Below are 19,156 nucleotides of genomic sequence, written 5' to 3' on the forward strand. Positions count from 1 at the left end.
TATCATTTTCTTGACAGTGTCTTTCTCAGAGCAGAAAATTTTCATTTCAATGAAATCCAGCTTACTAATTTTTTTCTTTCATGGATTGTGCCTTTGGTGCATCTAAAAAGTCATTGCCAAACCCAGGGTCATCTAGATTTCCTTCTGTGTTGTCTTCTAGGAATTTCATAGTTTTGCATTTTACATTTAGGTCTGTGATCCAGTTTTTGAGTTATTTTTTGTGAAGGGTGTAAGGTCTGTGTCTAGACTCATTTTTTGCATGTGGATGTCTAGTTGTTCCAGCACCATTTGTTGAAAAAAATTGTCTGGGCTCTGTTGTATAGCCTTTGCCCTTTTGTCAGAAAGAAGTTGACTATATTTATAGAAGTGTATTTTTAATTTCCAAGTATTTGGATGTTTTCCAGATAGCCTTCTGTTATTTCTAGTTTGGTTCTGTTATTGTTGGAGAATGTACTTTATATCTTTTCAGTTCTTTTAGATTGTTTTGATTTATGTCCAGCATATAATTAGTCTCGGTGAATATTCCACGTGTACTCGAGTATTGTTTTCTGTTGTTGAGTTGAGGGTTCTATAAATGTCAGTTAGGTGAAAGTAACCGATAACATTGTTCAGGTTTTTTGTATATCAGCTGATTTTCTCTCGGCCTGTTCAATTAATTACTGAGAAAGGAATCTTCTAAATGATTTGTCTATTTCTTCTTTCAGTTCTATCAGTTTTCGCTTTGTGTATTTTTTTAAATTGAAGTATAGTTGATTTACAATGTTGTGTTAATTTCTGCTGTGCAACAATGTGATTAAATTTTATATATATATATATATACACACACATTCTTTATATATGTATGTGCATTCTTTCTTTTCTATTATGGTTTATCATGGGATATTGAATTGCTTAGTATATTTGGAAGTTCTGCTTTTAGATATATACATATTTAGAATTGTTATATCTACTTAGAGAACTGTCCCATTTATCATTATATAATGTTCCTTATTATCTTTAGTAATATTCTGAGTTTACAGGTATTTTGGCACTTTAAAGATGGCATTCCACTGTCTTCTGGCTTGCATAGTTTCTGACAAGAGATGGCTGTAACTCTTACCTTTGTCGTACTACATGCAATGTGTTCTTTTCCTCTGACTGCCTTCAAGATTTTCTCTTTGTTCATCATTTTTAGCAGTTTCATACACTTAGGAATATGGGATAATTTTTTTCTGGTTCTCTGTTTTGTGTTTGTCTTCCTTGGTATTCTTTGAACTTATTGGATTTGTGACTTAGTGTCATTAATTTGGAAAATTCTCTGCTATTCTTTTGTTTTGTTTGGATTTTTTGGCCTGCACTGCACAGCTTGCAGGCCGTTAGTTCCCCAGCCAGGAATTGAAGCCAAGCCCTTGGCAGTGAAAGCGTGGAGCGCTAACCACTGAACTGCCAGGAAAAATTCTCAGCTATTCTTCAAATATTTCTTCTGTCCTCTGTTCTCCTTCTGAAATTCCAGTTACATATTTAGTAGGTCATTTGATATTGCCCTGTAAGTCTTGATTCTCTGTTCTTGTGTGTGTGTGTGTGTGTGTGTGTGTGTGTGTTTATGTGTTTGTATGTTAGGTAATTTCTCTTGACCTATCTTTGGGTTCAATGATTCTTTCCTTGGCTGTAAGAAGTCCATCAGTGAGACTATCACAGGCATTCTTCATCCTTATTACTGTGCTTTTCACGTCTAGCATTTTCATTGTATTCTCATAGTTGCCAGCTCTCTACCAAAATTATCCATCTGACTGTGCAGACTGTCTACCTTTTCCTCAAGAATGTTTAACGTTTAACAGTTTATTTTAAATACTCTAATAGCTCCAAGATTTTTGTCATATGAATCTATTTTTCTTGGTCTTTTTGCCTCTTGACATTGTGTTTTTTCCTTGTGTCTTCATATGACTTACAATTTTTTTTAAGTCAGACATCTTATATAAAACAGTGAAGACAGATAGTCCTATACCTAACAGTGGGCACATACTTGCTAGACCTTTAATGTGAGTGCCTGATTCATTCTATTTAGTGCTTGAGCTGGATCTGGGCCTTGTTATTGCTATGATTAACCTCAATGAACCCAAAGCTTCAGCTCAGATTCCTGTATGTGTTTAGGATGAGAGCTTACTTGCCAGAGTTTTTTTTTACTCTCTGTTCCCGCTCAGTGTGAGTTTGTCCATTTGTTCTGTGCTTTAAAGAGATCTTTTTTCATGCTCTTTTTCCTCTCCTTGTATTAGACTGCTATTATATATTACTGGATTCCTGTTGGCCTTGTTAGGGGAGTGTCGTTTCTGTTGTTCAGATTAAAGGTCAGTCTTAGGAAGGCTCTGAGTCCCTGGGTGTTAGGAGTGGGCCTATTCAGTCAGTCTGCCCCATCCTCAGCTGTAGGTCTGGGCCAAGGATGTTTTCCTGCCCTACCTTCAGAGTAGAGTTTTGTTTGTTTGTTTTTCTGTTACCATCCCCCAGTAGCAGTGAGTTCTTACCAGTGCTCTTAAGGCAACAGTGTTTTTTGCCTTTAAGGTCCAGGCTCATGTTCTCTAGGAGAGAGATGAAACAGACCTGGGCAGGTCTCCCTTCCAACAGGCCTGCATCAGCACTGATTCTTTCTCAGGGCTCTCATCCTGCCCCTGACTTTTTTGTGTGTACCCAGTAAGATCTGTGAAGAAGATCTTGCAAATGGATGCAAATTTTCCCTTATCTAATAACTCCTAGTGGTTCCCTACTTTTGCTGGTCCACCATCAATCTTTATCAATTTGTTAAAAATTCTCTTACTGGTGTCTACAGGTTTAAAAAAAACACACACACAAGCCAAAAAAAAAAAAAAAAATGCTTGCTTCCTTTCTCTTTATCCTTGGAGGCATCTGTCTTAGACTGTAGATTGGTTGCCCTTCAACTTTCATTTTATGATGGGTTCAAGAAAAGTTGTGATTTGCAGTTTGCCCATCATGTTGCTGTAAGAATAGGATCAATGCCCTGTTCAGCTTGATTGTTAATCAAGCTGTTTCTTAATGGGAAGCTGTAAAAAGACTAGTTTGTTTTTGTTTTACCTGAATAACTTCAGCAGGAAAAAAACAGTTATGAGTCATCAAGAAAAGATAATACAGAAAAAGATTTACAAATCAAAACATCAAACTAAACTTAAATGTTATTTTAGTGCTCTGAGCAAAGAAAAAAGGAGGAAACCTATTCCTACAATAAAATCTAACAGCCCATAGCTTCTGGAGAGACAATCACAGATATCACATTGTCCTAGCATAGATGACTTTAGAGTATAATTTATGCTTTTTTCCCTAGGCTAACTAAAACCATTCTGTTTTCAAAAAGGCCTGTCTGGTTTATAAAAGGAGCTCATTTAATCATGAGTACTGATTCTCCCCTTATTGAATAAAAGAACAACTTTACTATCTGGATTTTAGTTTGTATCAGTTTTTTTCAATTAATTTTAAGGAAAAAGTGCCTAGTTAGTCAAACTCTGTATCTTTTATCTCATATTTGCCTCAACACTATTTAGCGTTTAATGACTCCATCTTTGAAGACGAAAAGCGGGAGCTTGTTAAAATAAACTGGACGTTCAGCTATACCCTGTTTGAGGTATATATTAATTCTTACATTAAGATTTCAACATAAGAAACCTTGGAAATATACCTCATATCAAGTGATAGTGGGTTGTTGTTTTTTTTTCAATTTTCATTGTTTCATTTTGACAGAATGTTGACCCGCTTCATCAAAGGTGAGTTAAATGTTTCAAAGCATCTTCTGTTATCCAATGGCTGAGAGAGGCCATGCCAGCGTTGTTGCTAGAGAAGAGCATTTGTGCCTCACCAGTTGTGCTTCTGGCCCCCTAGGGAAGGGAAGTACAACCACGCAGCCTGCTTTGGTCTCCAGCCTGGATGCCTCCTGCCTGACGGGAGCCGCATGATGTCCGTGGCTGCCCTTGTGGTGAACTTCTCACAGCCACTCGCAGGTCGTCCCTCTCTCCTGAGACACGATGAGGTGAGGACTTACTTCCATGAATTCGGTCATGTCATGCATCAGATTTGTGCACAGGTGAGTGATTTTTTTTGTTTTAATGGTAAACCTACTAATTGCTCTTCCAAAATTTTTTTTCCCACTGGTGTCAGATTGCTCAACATGTTTCTTAGCATTGTTTTTCTCAGAAGCTAAACTTGTTCAAAAATGTCATAGGCCTTCTACAAAACCACAAAATTTTTCTTATTGTGTCCTCTTTCACAACGTATTTTTACTCCAAGATCAATCCACTGATGAAAGAGCTTCATTGAATACCATCCTATGGTGTGAGTGCATGCCTGCTCAGTCGTGTCTGACTCTTGCGACCCCATGGACTGCAGCCTGCCAGGCTTTGTCAGTGGAATTTTCCAGGCAAGAATACTGGAGTGGGTTGCCATTTCCTTCTCCAGAGGATCTTCCCAACCCAGGGTTCAAACCCTGCATCTCCTGTGTTTCCTGCATTGCCAGGTGGATTCTTTACCACTGAGCCGCCTGGAAGCCCCACCCTACGGAAAAAGAAAGAAAACTCTTGTTAAGGAAGGGTGTCAAATATTTGTTTTTCCCTTTTAAATCTTTTCCTCAGAGGAATTTGGTGTAAGTTTCAGAGATAAACTGTGCTGTAATCTGTCTCTTATGCTTATTAATGCTTTGTTTAGCTCAATGGTTTTCAATCATCTGGACTTTATACTCCTTTTTAAATAATGAATAATTTCTTCTACCATCCTTTACTAGGCATCAATTAAAATCACAGATAACATGGTATAACCATGGGGGGAATTTACCAAGAAAGAGATGTGTTGAATAGATTGCAACTAATTTCTCTTTATTTCTAAAAATGAAATGTGTATTTATTCTCAACTTCATAACACAGTCCAGTAAACTAGGCCCAGACTGTTTTAGGATGAACCATGTGAACTTGCTAATATTTAACCACTATTGACATGAAAACATCTAGTTCAAATGTTTAACCTAACAGTTTTTAAAACTGATACTTACATAAATGGAGGGACAGTTTCCCATATTGGAAATCTCCACCCATCTCTAAAGGTGAACTTTTTGGAAATAACCTCTTTATTGGAATAGTTTTAGATTTATAGAAAAATTGCAAAGACAGTACTCCTCACCTTGTTTCCCATACTGTTAACGTCTTACAGTACATTTGCCAAAACTAGGAAGCTAACTTTGGTATGGTACTTCTAACTAAACTCAACACTTTACTTGGATTTTTCTAGTTTTTCCCAAACGGTCTTTTCTATACAGATTTTTTTTTTTTTTTCAAATCTAGGTAATATCCTCACTAAACATAAACGAAAGCATTTTGCTTATATTTTTCAAATTCTGGGCCCGCTAGGCTCTTCTTTCCATGGGATTTTCAGGCAGAAATGCTGGAGTTGGTTGCCATTTCCTTCTCCAGGGGATCTTCATGACCTGGATCGAACAAGGATCGAACCCTCCTCTCCTGTGTCCTGCATTGCAGGCAGATTCTTTACCCACTGAGCCATCAGGAAAAACCCTTAATATCCTCACTGGACATAAAAGAAAACATTTTGTTTATGTTTTTCAAATCCTAGGCATGGCTGTGTAGTATGACATAATGAAGAATTCAGGTTACATAATAAACCCGAATCTTGCAGCAAAAACTGCAGACTGATACGTAAGTGGTTTTGTCCACTCAAGACCAAGAGTAGTATAGCCACTTGTCTTAGTTCAGAGTGCTATTAATATAACAGAATACCATAGATTGGGTGGCTTATAAATAGGATGTTGTCCTGACATATGCAGTTCAATGCTGGACATCCAGCATCCCATACCTAGAATAGCCCCTAATCATTGTAATAACCAAAAATGTACCCATTCTTTTCCAGAAAACTACTATCACTTTTGTTAAAAGAAAAGAAAAAAAAACTATTTAGTTCTTTCAACATTTTCTCTTTACTTCCTGGTGCTTCCATGTTCTATTTTTAAAAAGCAGAGGGGAATAGGATATGAATCTATTCAGATAAATAAATCCTGGTATACTAATACAGCCATTTCTACTCTCTGTTTAATTCAAAGAAAATAAAGCTTTCAGAATAACATAAATTTTCTTCCTTAGATAATTTTAAAGTCTATTTTCACAGCAATAGGGTTCCTGAAATATTTATTTTCCATCAGTGTCCATTCTATGACTGGTATTTCCTTTAAGTAGAATAAAACTAGATTCCATTTTTCTAAAACATTTTTATGAATAATTTGGAAAAGTCAAATATTTTTCTTAATTTCAGACTTATGTGACTTAGATTATCTAAGATCCAGTTATGTAACTTGTACATAGATAAACAGTAGATCTTCTTTGGATCTGAGAACCTATGAAAATCTTATTTAAGCTATAGAAATCTCTTCGAGAAAAATGGACATAAATTTACACAACCAAATTTTTACATGGAATTTCAAAGGGCTGCTAACCCCCTAAAGCCTAGGTCATACTGAATTCCAAGTTAAGAACTATTTCCTCCTTTGTTTGGATGTTAATTATCAGCTCATGATTTCATGAGGAAGTCATTTGGTGTCTTAATCACATTTATTAAAGTAATACTGATCCTCAAATAGGGTTTTCTGTGCTTTTGATGCTTGTTCTTATTTTGAAACACGACCCTCATTTAACCTTAGTATCGTATGTGTATCATGTATTCACGAAGCAGTTCTCTACTATTCTGTTATTATTTCTTATGTTAATTTTGATCTTTTGAAATACCCACTTTAGTACTGGAAAATAAATTTCTTGGTACTGTTTCATTTTAAAGCTCTGTGACTCATGACTGAAATATATATACACTTATATGAATGAACTATATATGAATGTATAATTATATATGTGACTGAACATGCTTATGAATCAGTATGTATACTGATACTGATGATAGTATATATACTGATGATCAATATATATACTGATGAATGAAATACATGTATGTTTCATATATATGTACATACATATATATGAATGAACTATGTATGCACATATATAATTATATGTGACAACTATCTATATATGAATCGGTGAAGAGCTGACTCATTGGAAAAGACTCTGATGCTGGGAAAGATTGAAGGCAAAAGGAGGAGGGGTCGGCAGAGGATGAAATAGATAGCATCATCGACTCAATGGACATGTATTTGAGCAAACTCTCAGAGGTAGAGGAGGACAGAGGAATCTGGTGTGCTCTGTCCATGGGGTCGCAAAGAGTCAGACACAACTTAGCAACTGAACAACAACAGATATATATGAATCAGTATATAAACTGATATACTGATGATGAATGATATCTCTTGAAACAGTAGACTATATTCAAAGACTTTGCCTAACCTCCTTCATGAACATAAAATGTGTCATACAGATGAATAGTGTATTAGTACAATCCCTTGTTTGGTCATCTCCTAATGAGATTATCTTTGAAAAATCTCTTGTTTGTTAATCCTTTCAAATGTCCTATAATATTTTAAGATCTTTTAAAGTAATGTATTTGAAACCAGTGATCATTGCTTTTGTCTTAAAAATCACAGACAGAGATCCACATATTTGCAGCTTTATAATGATTTTAAAACCTTTTGTACTGACCTAAAGTAGATGGAAATGAAAAAGGAGTATAATAGTTTCTGTGTGCAGTAATACTTCTGACTTATCTGAGAAATATATAGTGAATTTATTAATTTGCCATATATATTCAGTAGATTGGTTTTAAGATATGGCAGCCAAGTGTTTCAGTTCTCCAGGCTGGCAGTTTGCAAGTTTGATGACCAAAAGAGCTTGCTAGAGCTTGTCATAGTAATTTTTAAATAGGTCAGCTGGAACATCCAGTTTTCAAACATGTAGATGGACTAGTTCAAGATGTCTACTATCTCATCATTCAGGAGATGAGTTTCACTCATATCTTTGTGTTTACACTACAGCGTAGATAATTTTGACGATAGCAGTCAGAAGGTGGCCTCTCTAGTATCTGTTCCTGTTTCATGGCTTCATTGTGGTTCGGGCTGTCAGTAATCGCTGGCCTTTTGAACTTCTGTGGAAAAGCAGAGGAATGCTTCTTTACAGCTTCCATTGTGCTGTCTGTATTGGTTGTGCATTAAGAACAATAATGAGTTTTGGACTGTTAGAGATCATTATTTTAAAGCAACACATAAGAATCACAATAAAGCCTTATTAAAGTGAAAGAAAAACTTTGTATTTCAAATAATCTGCCAATTTCATCTAAAAACTAATAGAGTATTTTGTCTGCTTTAAATATTTTGGATTAGACACTATTTTAAATAAACATAGCCTATATCAGTTAGGAAGCACCCTAGTGTTATAAAAAGAGTACTGGATTAAAAAATCATTCATGTATTTGTGGGCCTGGCTGTTTGACTTTTGGCACGTTTTTCAGGCAACCCACTCAAGTATTCTTGGGCTTCCTTTGTGGCTCAGCTGGTAAAGAATCTGCCTGCAATGTGGGAGACCTGCATTTAATCCTTGGCTTGGGAAGATCCGCTGGAGAAGGGAAAGGCTACCCACTCCAAAATTCTGGCCTGGAGAATTCCATGGACTGTATAGTCCATGGGGTGGCAAAGAGTTAGACAAAACTGAGCAATTTTCACTTTCAACCTCCTTGAGCCATCTCTTTTTTTCTTACTCATAAAATGGGAACAACAACAATTCTCATATATACGTCCCTGGAGTGCTGATGTGATTAAATAATGTGTGAAAACGTACTTGGAAAAGAATAAAGTGCCATACATATCTGAAGTGTTCTTGTGTATATGCTTATATATAATTCAACTCTTTTGAAATCGATAAGTAGTGCACAGGTCATAATTTAAGAAGGTTATAAAGATTGCCATGAAGAAAAGCACTGTCGCTTCAGATTTAAGAGAGTTCACAAATGCCTACCCTCCATGGGTATTGGGTGAAGATCTATGGAAGGTGATTGGAAACCATCACATTTGTACTTTTGTTTTGTTTTAATGATTCCTGCCTACTTAGAAGTTTGAAGTCTATCTTCACCATTAACACCAAAGAATAGGTACTTGGAGGAAGCTAAGGAGAGGCTTGGTCCGACCAGCTAAGACTGTTACAGGGCAGGCCAGGAAGAATGATGGCAGCCAAGATTTACTGAGCATTGACCATGTGCCAGGCATTGTAGTCAGTGCCTTACATTCATTCTTTAATTTTATACATACCATATTCTCAGAAATGGGTTGACCAGTCTACTTCTATTACTATACCATTATTGCCCCTATTTTCTTTTTCTTTTTTTTAGTTCTACTAGTTTATTGCTACCAACCCACCTCCCTCCACCCTCTTCATGCATGCGTGCTCAGTCATGTAACCCCATGGATTGCAGTCCATCAGGCTTCTCTGTCCATGGATTTTTCCAGGCAAGAATACTGGAATGGGCTGTATTGCCCCCATTTTTAAGTGGAAAAAACTAAGACTTAGGAAAGTTAAATGTTCACCCAGGATCTAACCACCCTGCTCCTTACCCCTCTATTTTATTGTTTATAACTATTCTTTGCACCCCCATCCTTGTGATGGAGACAGCGTAATGTCATGGGGTCTGAATTTGGGCTCCCAGGTATGTATTCCTGTTGCATGGACTTCTTTCTGAGTTTCTTCTATCGAATTCCCTCTAAATCAGTCTCCTGTAAATGTGTGTGGAATGATGAGGTTATCTAGTTCCACATTTCCCTTTGTGTAAGTTGACCTTTTAGGTCTCCGTCCTGAAGTCCACTGAACACCTATCAACAACCTTGTAGCCTCTGCTCCCTGCTCCCAACCCTGCACCCTGTCATAGTTTCCAGTGTCAGTGTTAGAAGCAATTGCTTTCAGGATCCATTTTGTTATTTGAATATTTGTGTGTTTATACATACACAAGCACATAGACATATGTACATAGAATAAATGCTGAAGTCATGAACCAAATGTGATGCCATACAACATCATTTATTTCTCTTTGGAGACTTTTTTTTTTTTTAATTTCCTTACTCTGTTTTCTGTGTGTGATTTCTGAAAAATAATTAGAAAAATATGTTTAAAAGAGAAATGTTTTATTGACTCCTTAGAAACAGTTATTATCTATTGGGTCTGACATGTACTAGATATGATAGAATGAGGTTCAAAAGATATAGTATCTTGCATGCCTAAAGTGTGAGGATATGAAATGTAACAATTAAAAAATTAAAATCAGAATATTATTAAGTAAAATGATATAAATTATATACTGATTTACTGATTGAGTATTGAAAGAAGACAAAGTAGAGAGGTGATTTTGGGTTGGGAGCTAAGAGGTCAGGTCAAGTATAAGACCAAAAGAAATCTCTTAGAGTTGTTTAAGGTTTGGGCTTCATACAAACATTCTCCTCACACCTTCATTTATTTCACAAAGATTAATTGACCATCTACAACTTTTTCTGAGCATGTGCTGGATTTTGGAGGTACAATTGTTAATAAGAGATTCATATATATAAGGTTGTTCTTAGCATTTGAGTTTGAATGGAGTGGAGTGCTCAGTCGCTCAGTCATGTCTGACTCTTTTGACCCCATGGACTGTGGCTCACCAGACTCCTCTATCCATGGAATTTTCCAAGCAAGAATACTGGAGTGGGTAGCCATTCCCTTCTCCAGAGGTTCATCCCAACCCAGGGATCGAACCCACGTCTCCTCCATTGGCAGGCAGATCCTTTACCACTAGCGCCACCAAAGAAGTACTTTATGTATAAGAAGTAGTAGTCAGGAAGATATAGCCCATTTGAGGGTAAACATGTGAATTTAAGGTGTAGTATTCAGGACTTCTGCAGGGAATTTCCTGGTGGTGCAGTGGTTAGTACTTGGCACTCTTACTGCTGGAACCTGAGTTCTATCCCCAGTCGGGGAACTAAGATCCCACAAACTGCACAGCACAGCCAAAAAAAAAAAAAAAGACTTCTCTAGCTAATGTGTTGTTTTATATGTCTTAAATGATGATGGTAATGCTGACCTGGGGAACTGTAGTGCTGTTGTGAAAGTTAACAACGTGTTATTCGGGTTCTCTTTATTACTATTATTATTACCAATGATTGCTAGGTATATGTGAAGTTAAAAGTATGACCTTTAACCCTCTCTTTATGGCAAAGCCTAGGAGACAGTGGCACTTTTCTTTTTTTAATGCCTTGTTTCTTAAACTTCATCATCCCTGGATTTCGGGTTGGATCAGATAGGTCAGGATGTGGAATGACTGCTAGAAAATCAATAGGGGATCGCCTCAGACACCTCACACAGTCCACTCTCCTGAGCCCTGTTCTTTTCCCTAAACAGAGTACACCTATTGATTTCAGCAACTGCCTTTTCTTTGAGTTGAGATTTGCTCTCATGAAAATAACATTTTAGTTGTAAATGCTAAGAGCAACGTGTGAGTCTCTTAATTAGAATAATAGCCTATATAAGATTTGGTCCTTAATTATAACAAAAGCTCACATAACTTTTTGAGCTTCAGTTTATATCATTTTGCTCCAGGTCTCACTGAGTTATATCCATTGAGAAATGAATATCTGTAGCATCTCATAGTTTTAGACAGCTTTCTTCCTCTCAAAAACTTCTAACCAAACAGGAAACTAAGTTTACCTTGTTTTCTAGGCTTTTATTGTTAAAGTATTTCCTGTAGCAATAACGCTCCTGAGGTCTATATTCAACACCATTGAATTATTCATGTTGAAAACTAGAAAACGCTTCTTGGGCTCTTTGGAACCCGCAGTTGAAAACTGGGGTGGGAGTGGTATTTGTTGGTTGTCAGAGAGTAATATCATTCAAAGCCAGGCTGTTTTTGCTCACCAGGCCCCCGTCAGGCTGCCGGTTCCTAAGACTTACCCATGGTTTCTTTGTGAATGGACACAGTGACTGACTGTGGACGCCTTTCCTTTTCAAATTTAGCTATTTGCGGGGAAATTGAGCTTTTGAATTTTATAAGTTCTTTGTCCTCCTCATTTGAAAAATATTTAAATGATCTTGCCCAAAGGGCACACAGAGAAACAGCATGACTTTCGGGAAGTTAGTAAGCAGTAGAGTTATTTTTAGCTTTTACTCCTAGCAAACATTTCCTTTTGTTCTTGAGAAGACATTGTTGATCTGTTCATTCATGTGCTGTGGTCTTTCTCCAACTACAGGATGGCTTCAGATAGAATAAGCCCTCTCTTCTCTACTCTGCGTGATGGAACTAGTGTTACTTCACTTTAATTTTAACTCATGACTTACTCATTTGCTCATGTTTTTCTACATTCTGGAGCACCACCACTGACACATACATTTTATTGTTGTTTGGGGTGGATTTTCCCTCTCCCCAGCAAATGCTAACCAAAAAATGTTCACACATGCAGGCTGTACAAAATTCATTTATTTATTGGTCAAAATACTGTATAGTAATAGTTGATGGTGTAATTTTGTCCTTATTTTCTCTGTTATTTTGCAGTTATAGATACCATCTTTAGAAAGTTATGCAGTTAGTATTACAGAATCCCAAATCCAGGTTAGATGGTTACAAAGGCTGGCCTTTACACTTCAATGTCATGTTTGATCTTTGAAAAATCTTCTAGTACTTAGAGGAAATCAGGTTTTTAAGCAAGTACACTGACACTTCACTTTTACTCTTCACATAAAGGCAAGTTTGATATAAGACTAGATCCAAAATGATTTCACCATTTTGTAAAATCATAATTTAACTTTTTTTCTTTGATTTTTTTCTGTAAGATAGAAGTATTATAGTATCTGTGATTAAAATTGGGGTTCTGACTCAGACCACCTGGTTTAGTATCCAAGTTCTACCATTAATCTCAGTATGCCTCAATTTCCTCATCTCATAAATGAAGATTGTAATTATTATACAATTGTTTTGGAATTTAAATCAGATAAGCCATGAAAAAGCCTAGCAAAACACCTAACATAGTAAAGTCTCAATAGATGTTGGCTATTATAATTATTGTATACAATTATTCTCTCTGTAGTGTAGGCTGTAGTTATTCTTAGAAGATTATATACAAGAAAGAGGCAAAAATATTCAGTTTTTCTGGAGCCCTTGACTTTTTCCCTGTAAGAATTTTTTATTGGAATGTCCTCAAACAGAGGTTACCCAATTCCATTGCCTAGTGAATTTAGTTTTCCTTGGCCCATCAGTATTTGCAGCTCTTCATATCTAGAATCAGCACAGTTATAATAGGAAGTCAAATAGGAACATTTTTTTACATAAAGAGAGGGAGGCCGAATGTGAGATGGCATTGACATCTGTGCCTCTGCCCTGGGCCAAAAGCAGAATGGCCCATCTGCTGCCTCCTCCGCTGGTGACGCCCCCTCCTCTCCCTTCCTTTGATTTAGAGCCCTGGGGATGATGAAGTCAGGGAGAGAAGACTGGGATGTGAAGCATCTAAAGAGGGAAGCAGGACAGAGGTTCAGGGGAAAATAATAGAATCACCCCCATTCTGCAGCTGACCCAGTTGGGTAAATGCTAAGTATTCCTCTGCCAATAGCAATTTTACGTGAGTTCTGTGGATGATGTGAAGGCTGAAAAACACCAGCCTGTCTAGTGAATTCCCATCTTTCTGGTTAAGAGCTTTCCTGACATCTGATTCAACAATTTACTAAACTTTCCTTTTTTAAATAAAACTTTTTTTTTAATGCTTAGCCCACACCTTCAGAATAAGTCCTTTATTTTTACAAGGGGTACTTTAACTTCTGAGCATATCCTTTGTTTCTCTTTTCTTATAGCTGCATTAAACTCACATCACTTACCAACTATTATACAATGCTAACTCCTACTGTAGAGGCTTCTTGTTTTAAGGTAACATCTTCTACCCAATCTGAGAGGGACAGCTCAGGCTTTCTACAATATGGTTGTTTTAGAAACACTTATTTAAAGCTTAAAGCACAAAACATCATACACCTGAAAGGGATATCAGTCTATAATGTTGTAATTTAACTCTTTAACTGATTTTGGTGAAAACTTGAGTAGTTAAGTAATAGATTGATAAACACTCCTGAAACCCAGGAAGGGGAACACATGTAAACCCATGGCTGATTCATGTCAATGTATGGCAAAAACTATTACAATATTGTAAAGTAATTAGCCCCCAACTAAAATAAATAAATTTATTAAAAAAAAAAAAATACTCCTGAAAGGCATGTACTGCGTAAACAAAACTATGCAAATAGCAAGGAGAACTAGGGAGAGATTGTCTTAGATTATGAATCGCTTCGATTTTAATGGGAAACTCTTTTTTTTCTGGCCACACTGCTCGGCTTGCATAATCTTGGTTTCCCCAACCAGAGATTAAACCTTCACCCTTAGTAGTAAAAGTGCTGAGTCCTAAACCACTGGACCACCAGGGAATCCCTGGGAAATTCTTTTAAAATATTTTTACTTTCAAAGCTTAAGGTTTCTTTTAACTTAAACTAATTTTTTTCAGTTATGATTTCCTGATGATTATTTCTAGTGTGTCTGTGATTCAGAAGAATGAAATATTACTTTAATGTAGATATTTGGGGACTGTTTTTCAGGCTGCTTGGCTACTTGTTTTATTTTCATTTAAATTTGAGGTTATCCTAACCTTCATTCAAAGAGGCAGCTGACTCTGATTCTGACTTAAGTTTTGGTGAGTCGATTATAAGTCATCATATATGTAGTTTTCATTCACTGCTTTTTAAAAAAGATTTTTATGTTTTACTTTCTAGACCGACTTTGCACGATTTAGTGGAACAAACGTGGAAACTGACTTCGTAGAGGTGCCATCACAAATGCTTGAAAACTGGGTGTGGGACGCTGATTCCCTCCGGAGACTGTCTAAGCATTATAAACATGGAAGCCCTATTACAGATGATCTGCTTGAAAAGCTTGTTGCTTCTAGACTGGTCAACACAGGTATGACTTACCATTTTAGAAAATAAATTAGAATTGCTTCATGGAGAATTGGTGGCATCTTTTTTAGGTAAGAAGTGGATTTATTTAGAGAAGTACAGTTTCCATAGACAGAAGGTGGACCATTTCAAAAAGCAAGAGCAGCTCCGGGGCCTGGGGTCATGTCAGAAAGTGAGAACAGCCATGAGAAAAACACACTCCACAGACAGAGTGTAGGCCATCTCAGAAGGCAAGAGGCCTGCTGGCATCTTCTATAGAACTTATTTCCTCTTTTGTAATGATAGCACCCCAGAGTGTTAACATGAGGTGGGAAGGACACTAAGCATATTGGAATACTGAACACTGGAATTATATCCAAGAAAAAAAGATGCATCTCCTTTTAAATCTTAAATAGAATGAGGTATCTTGCTCCAACCTTGTAATGAATACTGTTAGAATCCATTTATGAAATCTCTGATCTTGTGATATTAGAACATGTATTTCTCTCTTCCCAAACATGCCCAAACATTCTTGTGTTATTAGGTCTCCTGACCTTACGCCAGATTGTTTTGAGCAAAGTTGATCAATCTCTCCACACCAACACTGCGCTGGATGCTGCCAGTGAATATGCCAAATACTGCACAGAAATTTTAGGTGTTGCAGCTACTCCAGGTATGTAAATATACTCACTGCAGATTCCTTCTTCCTGGGAAGCACAGGGTATACTTAACACTGCTAGAGAAGGCAGAGTGTGTCAGGCAGATTACCTAATATAATTTATTTCTGATTTCTGAAACCAGGCCATGACTTTCAGATAAGCATACTTTTGTCCTTATGAGTTATCCTGTCTAAATGTGCTTGAAGGGAAGGCGGCTGCAGCTCTGCAGCATTTTAGTGTAATCAGGCGTGAGCAATTGGCCTCCACCCAGAGCAGAGAAAGCCATTCAGTTTGGCAACATGGCCTGGCCCCGCCCTCCCCCGTGTGCCCTGTGACTTCTGTAGGATTTCGGTAAGACACTGGCAGAAGGGACATTTTAGAGAAAGGCACAAACTTCTACCTTGTATCTGATTCTGCTTCCGAGGTCAGTTCAGGCAGTTTAACTTTCTAACCTGATATGATTTATGAGACTCATGTGAGTGGGTGGGAGATGGTCAGACATAGGCATTACATTTATATTTATTTATTTCAAGCAAACATGTAGCTGTGCATGTAAACATAGTTGGAAAGGTGACTTTTTTCGATCAAAGAAACTGTTGTCTAATTGAGGCAGTCACATTTCTAGTGAGAATAAAGGTCACAACAGCGTTGAGTCTATCCAGGCTCCTCACTTGCTTTTGTGATCTAGTACACTGAACAGCAACCTTGGGCCTCAGGCGTCTTTGACAAAATCCTTTCTATAAAGTAGCCCTGGAGGTAGATTGAATTGGTAAGACCTTTTTTTAGCTTTTCAAGTAAAGAGTTCTTTTTCAGCAATTATGAACCTCAAGTAGGTACCATTCTGACCCATTTTAGATATAAATGGGTGTGACAAAGAGAAGGCTCAATATTATTAGAATATTTATAAGACACATATGTGTCTAAGGGACAAGAAAGGACTGAGTTGTCTGTTGGGTGTGGACAAAGCCTCTGAAACTATTGTTAGGCATTCCAGGGCTTGGGGCCGAAACCAGCTCTGAGGTGGAGCTGTCATAGGAGAGCAGTTTGTAAACATCTTGGCCAAAGACACCCATAAACCCTGGGAGTGCTAGAGGTGACTAGATGTAAGGACCTAGCACTGTCTCCTCCCACAGCTAGACTCCCCATAGGGAAGCCTTAGCTAGCTGAGAACCTGATATTTAATATCTGACATCACATTGTTTGAAATGTATCTTTTTTTAAAGGCACAAATATGCCAGCAACTTTTGGACATTTGGCTGGGGGGTATGATGGCCAATATTATGGATATCTTTGGAGTGAAGTATTTTCCATGGACATGTTTTACAGCTGTTTTAAAAAAGAAGGGATAATGAATCCTGAGGTATTGTATTGTTTTTTTTTCCTCCTTTTTTTACTTCTATACTTGCCCTGTCCCCCTTACTGTCTAGTGTAAAATATTTTTAACACCTAGATTTTGAGAGTAAGAGATCTGGTAACAACTTTTAACTTTAAAAGTCTGGCATCTTCTCACATCATCATACATCATACATTTGCTTTTTATAGGTGATTGATTCTGTAAGTTTGAAGAAAAAGCCTACTGCATTTTCTTGCTTATTAGCATTCCATTATATTGCATAATTAAAATTCAAAGCTTTGTTTATGCATCTGTGCATTTATAGCTGCTAGTTTTGACATGTGCCATACAGTGTTTTCGTTTTATAGGTTGGGAAAGAAAGGTAGACTCCTTCCTGATATAAATGATCTGCCTACGTTTTGATACACTCTACACACTTTCATTATACATTTTTCTGTGGAAGTCACCCTTTTTTCTGTGATTGGTATACGCCACCTACAACACAGAGCTAGTAACCTAAATGCCTTTGAGTAATTTAAGCTGCTTCATTAACCTGAGCCGTTCCTTTCCGTGTACAGCGACTTGACTGCCAGGTGGCTGCCAGCCAAACCTTCCTGAGTTACAGTCCTTCCGTCTCCATTCTTGTTGAAGACTCAGCTGTCAGATTATTTCCAGGGCTGATGATTTTCCAGTGCGTTTTTCATTCTGTTTGATGCAGAAATTAGAAGAACAAAGTGTCAAAATCAGATTCTCTGTGTGTATTTCAACCGACTTATTCTCAAAACTTTGTGTTTCTGGATTGCATACTACCTTACACATGAGCACTGAGATAACGGATGTGATGCAGACCACCATCCCTTCTCGCCACCTTTCGCCCCCAAAACACCACCTCCAGGGTACCTACGTTCTATTCACTAGCCTTTCCAATCCCTTCATCTTCCATCCATCCTACCCAGGCTATTAGGTCCCTGCAAGTCTCCTTCCATCCCCTAGCAACCCCACATAAAGAACGATCAACCACTGGCTTGTTCTCATAAATACCCTGACTTCTGCATGACCTTCAGCCAGTGTCCAGCCCTGGATTCCTCTACCATCTCATTTAGAGATGGTACCCTTGGGGTTCAGATTCCCCTTCTGCGGAATATCCTGAGGCTCCATTTGATGCCCCACTGCAGAGTCCGGCTGTCTGGACCCCCAGTGTAACCCCACGGTCCTGCTCACTTCCCTGATTGGGGTCCCCACCACCAGTCTCCCTCTCAGCAGATGCTCTGTCCTGTCTACTAAGGACATTAAGAGCATTGAAGTGAGTACCTTCATCTTCGATATTCAACTTCTTCCCTCCTGTCTCAGAAGACAGGTTTGTAATACTAAGACTCACTGGTTTACCATCTCAGGAAGAAAACTTACCACTGACTGATAATCTCAGTGCTACCACTCAGTCGTTCTTCCTTTCACAACCTACTGTCCTGGTGTAAGAAACAGTTTCTGCACACCTCTGCTTCCTGGCTTTTGCCTCCACCAGCTGAATTGGAAAGTTGTTAGCCTCCCCTCCAGAGTAACCACTGATGATCCAGTCGCCAACTCTCAAAGGCCCTCATCTACCTTTTATCTTATTTTATTCCTGCTTCTCGGTATTCCTCTCTTTGTCACAGCCCTTAGCTAAGCAAACAGATCCCGTCTGTACTTCCCAGAACTCTCAGCCTGGCAGCCAGATTTCTGTGTTCCCTTGGGTCTTTCCTCCTTCACAAATTTATTCATTCTGCCGCTTCCACCTAAAATCTATGCCTTCCTTGTCTGTGCCTCTCCAGAACTCTGCCGTTCATAAAGGCCCTATTCAAATAGCCACTCATTTATGAAGTCTTCCAGATCACTGAAACCAGAAGTGATCTTTCTATCCTCTGAACAGAAGAGTGAACTTGGGCATGGGGTATACGGTTTCAATAAGCTTTTTCTTGTGTCTGGAATGTTTAATATAATTATGTTACAGAATGACAAAATCAGGTTATAAAATATTTTATACCGTAGAACATGAATTCTGATTTTAAAATATGCATTTAGAAAAAAAGTACATCAAAATATTGTCAATTATTGTCTTTGGTCAGTTTATGATTATTCAGTATTTTCCTGTACTTTTTATAGAGCTTTTCCTTATTTTTACGTAGAGCATGGATTATTGTAGAAATCAGAAAACAGTGTTTAAAGAGACACAAGGTCCAGGTGTGTAAGAGTATGCTTGTGACCTGCACCGGCTCTTAAGTCATTGGCGAGGCTTC

General features: G+C 37.7%; 1 protein-coding gene across 3 annotated transcripts in view; it reads left to right on the plus strand.

Annotated features, from left to right (window-relative positions):
* NLN (neurolysin) overlaps nucleotides 1-19,156 on the plus strand; it is a 95,185-nt gene that overhangs the window by 64,365 nt on the left and 11,664 nt on the right. For 2 of the 3 annotated variants that reach the window (XM_081518237.1, XM_081518238.1), the window contains 4 exons: nucleotides 3,862-4,063; nucleotides 14,730-14,916; nucleotides 15,436-15,564; nucleotides 16,774-16,910. In XM_081518237.1, the coding sequence (XP_081374363.1) occupies nucleotides 3,862-4,063; nucleotides 14,730-14,916; nucleotides 15,436-15,564; nucleotides 16,774-16,910 (655 nt within the window). The remainder of the gene's footprint in view (nucleotides 1-3,861; nucleotides 4,064-14,729; nucleotides 14,917-15,435; nucleotides 15,565-16,773; nucleotides 16,911-19,156) is intronic. The other variant, XM_081518239.1, reaches the window with a different exon arrangement.

This window comes from Giraffa tippelskirchi, chromosome 8 (genome assembly GCF_054371585.1).
Source record: "Giraffa tippelskirchi isolate mGirTip1 chromosome 8, T2T-mGirTip1v1.2.pri, whole genome shotgun sequence".
In the NCBI taxonomy this organism is placed as follows: domain Eukaryota; kingdom Metazoa; phylum Chordata; class Mammalia; order Artiodactyla; family Giraffidae; genus Giraffa; species Giraffa tippelskirchi.